The 9,528-nt window shown below is 39.9% G+C and overlaps 1 protein-coding gene across 1 annotated transcript; it reads right to left on the reverse strand.

Moving 5' to 3' along the window:
- Positions 1–1,139: 1,139 nt before the first annotated feature.
- LOC109747017 (uncharacterized) lies at positions 1,140–4,868 on the reverse strand. Its single transcript, XM_073507748.1, has 6 exons — positions 4,578–4,868; positions 4,266–4,384; positions 2,508–3,463; positions 2,326–2,401; positions 1,913–1,945; positions 1,140–1,840 (listed from the first exon to the last, which is right to left on the reverse strand). The coding sequence occupies exons 3-6, from the start codon at positions 3,413–3,415 to the stop codon at positions 1,337–1,339; spliced, it is 1,521 nt and encodes a 506-aa protein (XP_073363849.1). The 5' UTR covers positions 3,416–3,463; positions 4,266–4,384; positions 4,578–4,868; the 3' UTR covers positions 1,140–1,336.
- Between the last annotated feature and the right edge of the window lie 4,660 nt (positions 4,869–9,528).

The following is a 9,528-nucleotide window of genomic DNA, read 5'->3' on the forward strand; positions in this document are numbered from 1 at the left end:
TTTTGTTATAAATGACCGGCCCAACTAAAGCACAAGCGCGAACGTCCCTCTTGCTCCTGGGTTTCGAGGCCCCCAAAAGCTTCCATGGTTGGGTTCTAGGAATCATCCAGAAGCTTGTCAGTTTTTTTAAGTCGGTTATCTTTTATTTCAGTTTATTTCGGTCAAGCTTTACTATGTTTTCCTAGGTTTTCCTTTTTTTCCCTTTATCTTTTATTTTTTACCTACTGTTTTAATTTTATTTATTTTTCCTTTCTATTTTTCTATTTCCCTTTCTGTCTTTTTTTTAATTCTTCATGTTCTTCCAAATGTGCGAACTTTTTTTTAGAATTCCCAATTTTTAATTCGTAATTTTTTTTCAAACCGTTAACATTTTTCAAAGTCACAATAATTTCAAGTTCACAAACATTTCTTGAATTTGTGAATTGTTCCCTAATTTGTCAAAATTTCCAATTTTTTGCAAAAAACCTTTGAAACCATAAACCATTTTCAAATTTGTGAAACTTTTTCAAATACTCAAACTCTTTAAAGGTCATCAATATTTTTTAAATTCATTTTTTTAGTTTGTGATTATATTTCTTTGAATTGGTGAACTTTTTTTCAAATTCATGAACATGTCCAGAAGGTGTGAATCTTTTTTCAAATTCATGTTTTTTTTCAAGACCGCAAACATTTTCAAATTTGATTTTCCCCCCAAAAAATAACTTTTTACAAATGTCAGTGGCCATATGTGGCCGTTCCCAGGATTTTAAGAATAACAAAAGAAATGTACTAGTTACTGTAACACTTCACTGTTTCACCAAATATCCCTTACTGCTTTTGATTTTTATGATTTTCCAGTTTCTCCATCTTCGTTCTGATTTTTATGATTTTCCAGTTTCTCCATCTTTGTTGCCTATAATTTTTTCTGGTTAACTGGGATGTCAATCGTGCAAAGTCGATGTCATGCACTTGCAAAATATTATTGAAATATTGACTAGACTAATTTCATTTTCTCTAAACTAGCACAAAGAAGCATCCAATCAGAACAAGTGAACCTGAAGCACACTTCATCAGAAGGTTCCAAAATTTAGCAGTAGTACTGTCACGTGAATGTTAAAAAACTATTCAAAGAACTAAACGGATAGCCATACAACTGTTCATTCATAACAAAAGGGAACATACACATTAAAAAAAAAGACCATAGGCTCGTTCATCACAGAGTCACATAGGGAACAATACATTCTGAAGAAGATCCACCCAGCTGGAATAATTATGTTGGAGTAATTCTACCTAGGAGCATGGATGACAAGTGCTCAACCTATATCTTAGCTGCAGTAACAAGCTAAAAGCACAAAGACTACTCTGTTTCATCTGAAGATGGTTCTCCACCCATGTCAAAAATATCACGAGGTTTGAATTTCACCATGGTATTCCAATTCTCACTTCTCGGATTTTGAATATAGAAGACCTGGTCCACTTGGGAAGAAAATACAAAAGGATCATCCTCTAACTTCTCCCCTGTATGTATTTTTCGGGAGAAATTCACATGAGTGAATCCAAACTCATCTCTTATAATACCAGCTTTGTGATGAACATCATACCAATCACATGTAAAGAAGACCACCTTGTAATCTTTGTATGACAATTCAAAGATGTCAGATAACCGACCGTAATAGGACACACCATTTTCAGCAAGGTTCACGACACCACTATTTTGTGTCACGCGTCCTGTCTTGCGACTGATAGTATGAAACCTGAAACCCTTAATTATATAGCCACTATAGCGCACCCCGCATTTGCTTGGTTTTGCGGCTAATGCTCTTATCTTTTCTGTGATATCCGATCCATCATCTAGTATAACCTGTATGTAAGAGTGGTTACATTGAGTTCACATGAAACTACAATGAAGGAACATGCTAAAGGTGAATTATACCTTTTGTTCCAACCAGTCAGCAAAGTGTCTACTAATCAAATCCTCATTGTCATCGTCCGTCAAATTTAAGTTACCCGGTTTCCTCTTCTCTTGGTCCACAAATTCTCTGTAATAATAAGACAAATAACATCATGATTTTTTCCAACTTGTGAAAAATAAAAGAAATAGGAGATAGCATTGAAGCACACCTATGGAGATCATCAAGCTCATCAGTGTCGCAAGACACATCGATGTGCTTGAACTAGAAGCTGATCGTCCAATTGGCCTATAGTGACAGCCTTTCCAATTGGCTCACCAACACTATCAAACATGTACATGCCCTTTGTATTATCTGAAGGATCAGGGTTCCTAGATGTTCTTGTGAAACGTGTGGTTCCTTCTAGAAATCTTGAACAAAAGGTCAAGCATTCTTCAACAGTATATCCTTCAGCAATAGAACCTTCAGGATAAGCTCTATTGCGCACAAGTGACTTTAGCCAAACAAATGATCTGAACATCATAAAACAACAATGTTATATGCATAATGGGAAACAATAAATCAAATCATATACTTAGATGCACTGTGGAAAATAACAAATCAATCAAAGTAGCATACCTCTCTAGAGGGTACATCCACCTGTAATGCACCGGGCCACCAAGTTTAGCTTCTTCAACTAAATGCACCATTAAATGTACCATGACAGTAAAAAACGATGGAAGAAAAACCTTTTCCATATTACAAAGTGTCTTCACAATACTCTCTTGCAGTTTGTCAAGCTCAGAGAAATCTAACACTTTGGAGCATAGTTTCTTGAAGAAATTAGCCAGCTCAACAACTAATATCATGACATCTTTACTGGGATAACAGTGTAAAAGTGCCACAGGAAGGATGTCTTGTAGAATAACATGGCAGTCGTGGCTTTTGAGGCCAGTCAATGTCAATTCTTTCATGTTCACACACCTTGAAAAGTTTGATGCACAACCATCAGGTGTCCTACAATTCTTAATCACTGTACAAAGAATCTCCTTCTTTTCTTTATACATATTAAAAGGTGCATGCGGCAATTCAGTTTTACCCTTATCACCTTCATGAGGTTGAAGGCTAGATCGAATTCCAATTTCTCCCAAGTCAAGTCGTGCATTAAGGCCATCCTTTGTTTTAGAATCAATATCCAGTAAGGTTCCAATTAAATTTTCAAAGACATTTTTCTCAATATGCATGACATCTAGATTGTGCCTTAACTTGTTGTGCTCCCAGTATTCCAAATCAAAGAATATCGACTTCTTTTTGAAACAATCCTCAGGCTTCTTTTCAGGTTTACGTGCGACGTTACCTGATTTCTTGTTAGGCGCTCTTTTACGCTTCTGTTTTTCAGGACCTTCAGTTCCTTTTTCACTGTCTTTGCCCTTCTTTTTCCCTTTCCCTTTCTTTGCCACAACAACCTTTTTTCCTAAGACAAACACTCTGCCCTGCAACATCCTCAAAGCTGAGCTACCACTCATTGTTATAGGTGCAAGTTCCATCTCTTCGGTGTTATCAAACTCCTTCTTTCGTCTCCGAAATACATGATTCTGTGGTAGCCATCGGCGATGACCCATATAACAAAATTTCTTACTCTTATTTAGCCAATATGATCTTGTGAAAGGACCACAAGACGGGCAAGCATATTTAAACTATACATTCGATACTTAGGTTCAAATTGTATGATATGATTTATCGCAATCATTCACCTTACATTACAAAACATAAATCGAGAAGTGTCTTTACTAGAAGAATTTATGTGAAGTACATAAAGAAGTTTTCATCGATGACAAAAAATGGATGTCTCCAATGCTTGATTTTTTTCTGCATTCAAGTGACAAACAGCAGAAGGCTAGCTGGTGTAACTAGTTACTAAAAATCTACTCCCTCTGTTCGGAATTACTTGTCACAAAAATGGATGTATCTACAACTAAAATACATCTAGATACATTCATTTCTTGGACGAGTAATTCCAAACGGAGGGAGTAAGTAATATCCACTAGTTTCGCTTTGATAAATCAAGAAAAGTAGAGATGACACACAACTTAGGTAATTCAAATTTTGCATCACACTGCTGAATATTCTTCTCTGGCATTCATAAGCAGTTCCCCCTAACCAGATCGACTTAAGAATATTATGTCATAAATGAGCGCCATCCAATCAACAGTACCACTGTTTTTAACAACAATTGTTATTCAACCACCAAAAAGGTTCACCGATTTTTAACAACAATTTTCAAATTGCAATAATACAGTGCATCACAGTAAGATAGAAAGGGAAAACACAAGTGATATATCTCAATTCGAGCTATGTTCCACATGATGCAGAGATATAAAAAAAGAAAACAACAACCTGCGGGCAATCTTCTGGCAGCAGAGGCGTGTGGGTGAGCTCGTTGCCGAGGTCGGCAGCTGAGAGAGAGGGGCGTTGGCGGGGAGCTGCGTTTTGGCGGGGCCAACCGGCGTCCGGGTCTGATGTACATTGGATAAACATTTCAATTTCCATAGTAAGAAGCAAATGAATCACATAGTAATTAGTAAGTAGCAATCATTTATGATCATACGCAGCGAATGAATCAAGTTCGATTTAAATTTACAAGCAATCACAGAATAATCTTCAATTTGTTTAGAAAATAGAAACGGAGGGAAAGAATAGATGCACTACATTGTGGCTGTTGAGGAACGGAGGCCGGACTGCTGGATGTTGCTGCCGCCGCGCCGGGGAGGCCCGAGGACGGTGGCTGGAGCCTGGAGGGCGCTGCCGGCTGCCGCCGCGCTCGGGAGGCCGGAGGCGGACTGGTGGCCTGGCGCCTGGGGGAGCCGCGGAGGAGAGGGCTGGGCACCGGAGGCCGAGGGCAGGGGAGTGAGATGGCCGGATGGAGGGGAGGGGAGGGGAGCGGAGGGACCGAGGGAGAGGCAGGAGAGCCGGCCGCCGCCGCCGGACCAAGAATCGCTCGCCGCCGCCAGAGCCTTCAGCTAGCGCTAGGTTGGGGAAAAGTTGGAATCGAGGAAGGGAAACACGGTCGGCTACTCGCGCGCCTGACCATACCACCACGTCCCTCGTGTCTGGTTACAAGCGTGGCTGCCTGGTTGTGTTTGGGCTCATGGGCCAACGGCCTAGTCACTCATTACCTTATAATACAAGTAGTATTTGTTTTGCACAAAACTCCAAAACTTTTTCGTAGTCAAGGATTAGTGCAAAAAGGGCCGGCCATTCCAACGAGCGAACCTAAAAAGAGAAATGCCACGAAAAAAATAGCAGCTTTGTTCCCCACTGCACCAGCGACTCACCATATGTTAAATTACAACGCTCAAAGATAGATATTATGTACAGAGGTAGATCCGCCTTTTAATCATTCCTTCAAGAAATGAATAACGTTTTCTCGAACAAAATTTTAAAACGTGGTTTTTACAAAAAAAGAACGTGAATAATTATTGACCACGGATGAAACTCCAAACATTTGTTGAATTTTTATAAGTTTCAAATAAACATTGAATTTTTTTTGAATATATGCCGAACAATTTTTTAACTACACAGTGTAAATTTTTGTGATATATGATGCACAAATTTTAAATATACATTAAACATTTTTGTAATATACGTTGAACTATTTTTAACTACACATGGAACAATTTTTTTATATACACTAAACCAATATTAAATATATATTGAACATTTTGTGATATACGCTGAACTTTTTTAAAATTTTGAACATTTTTTTAAAGTAAAAAAAATAAATCCACGAACAATTTTTAAAATCATGAACAAATTTTGGAATTCGAATCATTTTCTTGAAAACAAAGTATAAAAGTAAAACGAAAAAGGATAAAATGAAAGAAAAGAAACAGAAAAAGGACACAAAAAGGTTTAAAAAAAGTAAAAAACGGAAAAACTAGCAAAAGAAAAAAAACTCGGTTTAAGGAACCTACTAGAAGGTTCCCAAAACTAGGTCTCGCTCGAAGTGAGTCGGCCCGTGCGCCTCGTTCGCTCGCTTCGCTTCAGCGAAGCAGCGACGAACGGACGGACACGGGCGTCATATAGGATCTGCCCGGAATTCCCAGGAAGACCCCCAGCTCCGCCATCGCGTCAAGCGACGGGGGAACTTGGGCTAGGGGGAGACCGGCGTCGGGTGGCAGGGGAACTTGGGCTGGAGGGAGGATATCAGCATATGGCGGTTGGGGAACTTGGCTGGGAGAAGCAGCGAGGGGCTGCGGGGGAGCTCTGGCCAGAGGGAACAACCATCGAGCAGCGGGGGAGCAGAGTGGAGCGAAGCAGGAGTTGAGGCTAGGGGCGAGTGGCGGTTGCGTCAGATCTATGATAGGTGGCGACCGTCGGCGGCTTGAGAGCTCTGGCTAGGGGCAAACGGCGGCGGGAGAGCGGCGGCTGGTGTCGAGGTGCCGAGCAGCGGCGGCGCTAAGGACGAACCCTCATAGTAGATCGATTTGTTTAGTCCAGGAGCCGCGTATAGTAGTATAAAGCAGATTGCAAAAATACCAAAGGGTATATATGTCATTCCAGTAGGATTTATCAAGTTAAATAAATTGAAATTCAGCAAAGCGCCACTCAGGGCAAATGATCAGTAAATTAATGTAAAGTATATATAAGTCTAAATCAAATGTTGCAACTCATCAAGTGCCAAACTATAATAGGGCAAATCATCAAATCCCTTGTATCTTTCGGATGATTAAGGATTTTTTTCCAAGGAGAGATGATTAAGGTTTTTGTTTTAACATGAGAATATTAATATAATATTACTTAGAAGAATATTATGAATGTGATGATTAAGGTCGCAATCAAATAACAAAATGCCTCTTGGTCAATTTGTTCGTGCAATTACTCGGGTCATCCATTCGAATTTTACCACAACTACAATTTTATTTGCCTTTTGAGTACACAAAATTAGATTATAGTCGCATATAAACGTCTCACAAATCGTCTCTAAGTTAATTAAAATTATATACCTATTTTCTAAATGGCCAATTATAAGCAAAAGTTTGTGACGCCCCATAAACGTCTGAAGAAGCGTCTTTAGCTTGCTAGTGTTCATGGGCATAGAGACGAAGACAAATAGCGTCTCAGAAAAAGCGACCATACAAGCCGTTTTTGTTGTAGTGTTTGCACTCTTGAGCTCATCATTTCAGTAGAAGGAAATGAACAAGTGTTGAAAAATAGTTGTGCTCTTTAATTCTCAGCTAACTAAGTTGGAAATGCTTTAAATTGCGTCCTCGTATAGATATGAAGACCAGCTTTAGATCGATGCTTACTAGATGCACTGCTTAGGGACCTGTAACCGTGCCTTCTAATTCTTGGATGAGAAACCCACATCCGCTCTAGTATGAAGAGTAGTGGAAAGCCTTCTACACATTAAGTTTCAACTGGTCATGGACCGGTCTCATCCAGCGCACCACCGAATTCTTTTCACGCGCATATAGTAGCACATTGGTCACACTTCATTTAAGTATGTCTCCAAAAGACCATCCAAAGTGGCTAGAAGGTTGCGCTTGAACCGATTCCATAAAGGTACACCTTCATGCTGGAAGCACGACTGCATATCTCCAATGTCTAGGATATCAAATTCCCAATACCCCACATGCTCATTCCAACATTTTGCATTGCCCAAAAACTTCGTATGGCAAGCATAGTGCTACTTCATTGGCATTTACATCATGTAGTTAGAAGCATGTATGTTGACTGTGATATGAAGCACCAGAAGGGAGAAGGCATAAGGTACTTATACATGTTTCATGGAGAATCGATATCAAGTAACCATATGATGGTAGTTGGTGCTATAGTTGTATTGCTTATTGATGGGAACATGGGAGCCTGTACATATGTTTGAATTAACCACGATATGTGGGCCGTGTATGGATCGTATACACAGAACAGCTCCGACTAGGACTTGTAGTAGGCTATAGTGAGCTTCTATAGAATCCCAGGTTCCCCTACTTTGTAAACAATTTATATTCAAAAGGGAATAAACACAGGAGCGACACATCACTGTTGCCATCAATAGGTATGCCATATAATAGTTGTGTACATGCATCTCACTGTATATGCTTGACTATCCGGAAAGTAATCAGTAACAACTAGCTTGTATGTGCGTATCGCTCAAAAGTACTCAGCGCCTATGTCGTCAAGGTCGGGCATGTGCGAACAACATATGCATGAAAGTGATTAAGAACCACGAAAAGAAAGCGTGTCAAAAAGGCGATTGGGTTAGTATTATTACTAGAGTTGCGCGGCACAATTAGTGTAATGCTAGCAGGAACCACTCATATAGTAAGAACCTCTACAAAGATTGGCCGTTCATCTGCCAAGAACCACTCATCTAGCATGCTGACATATCCCCATTGACATCAGGAAGTCAAGAACAAATGAAAAGGAGTTCACTTCACATAAAGGAATATAATATTGAACGTGCGGCTTAGGTCATGTTTTTGGAGTGGGAACCAACAAGCTGTGCACTGTTTTCATCCTTCTCTATAACATGTAGGAGAAATTATAAAATTCTAGTCCTGGGGTGACGGTACAGTATACCGGAGGTGGCCCATCAGCCAGGAAGCTCATAATTATAAATGTATTAAAATTGAAGCTTTTTTCCACATAATTAAACCAAAGTATAATTCAAATATTTCACTTCACTTCTTGGTCACATTTGATTTTTGCGCCACGAGCGCCATCCAGTACTATTTTTGAACGTAGTACTGGAGATGTTACGGTGTTTTTGAACAGTATTAATTTTTGGCACATGGGTCTACATGCACCGATTTAGCAATTTTTTTAAAGATATTAGAAAAATCAAGTATTTCAAAATCTTTTTTTAGCAAACATGGTCTAGCGTTACATACGTGTGTGAAGTTTCACGACAAAATGCATTATGTGAATATCCGGGCAGAAGGACAAAATTGCAGGTAGGAAACATGTGAATAGAAACTTTTCTATTATATCATTTTTGTTTTAATTCAGCCAGGATACGATGTGTGACAAAACTGCAGGTAGGCACATCAGCCCTAACAGGTGGGCCAACCCCCTGTCATCAACGCGTTTAAATTGCCCAAACCGGTTACTAACTAAAGGTGGTAGGTATTTAGAAAAAAAAATACCCTAAAAGTGGTCAGTTTTTTTCACGCGCCTGAAAAGTGGTAGTTTTCGGAAACACATGCCGCAGTTGTGGTAGTTTTATGCTATATACTTTTTCTTTTGAGACAAATTATGCTATATACTTGACGGCGGGGTGTATGTATCTGCTGACTTTGGGTAGTTGGATCTATTCACCATCGTCAGCGGTATCCTCCAAAGGAGCACGACGCTGTTGAGATGGATATTTTTGTGCAACTTCAAGGTGTTACTCTTCATCCCGCTGGTGGGTTCGATGACGCTGCGACCGCCGAAGAACCCGCACAACCAAAGTGGCAAGGTTGAGATGCGCGTGTATTCAAATTAAGGTGTGCGGTAAACCTTGAAGATTTAGAGATCTTACCTCTTTGTTCACGCACTTGTAGATCTGGTCTTAGACCTCTGTCCGCTCTAGTGAATAAGTTGAGAACCCTGTCTCCGCAAGGAATCAGTGGGTGGGACTGGTTGGCGGCGAAGGAAGAGCCAGATGTAGGCATCG

The sequence above is a fragment of the Aegilops tauschii genome, chromosome 2 (assembly GCF_002575655.3).
Source record: "Aegilops tauschii subsp. strangulata cultivar AL8/78 chromosome 2, Aet v6.0, whole genome shotgun sequence".
Lineage (NCBI taxonomy): Eukaryota > Viridiplantae > Streptophyta > Magnoliopsida > Poales > Poaceae > Aegilops > Aegilops tauschii.

What these genes read in the sequence shown, in the direction of transcription:
- LOC109747017 (XM_073507748.1), bottom strand. Translation starts at nt 3,415, where the DNA reads ATGGAACTTGCACCTATAACAATGAGTGGTAGCTCAGCTTTGAGGATG. An exon ending in TGGATGTACCCTCTAGAGAG is followed by an intron (nt 2,402 to 2,507) that starts GTATGCTACTTT and finishes TATGATGTTCAG; the next exon opens with ATCATTTGTTTGGCTAAAGT. An exon ending in CTGACTGGTTGGAACAAAAG is followed by an intron (nt 1,841 to 1,912) that starts GTATAATTCACC and finishes TCTTACATACAG; the next exon opens with GTTATACTAGATGATGGATC.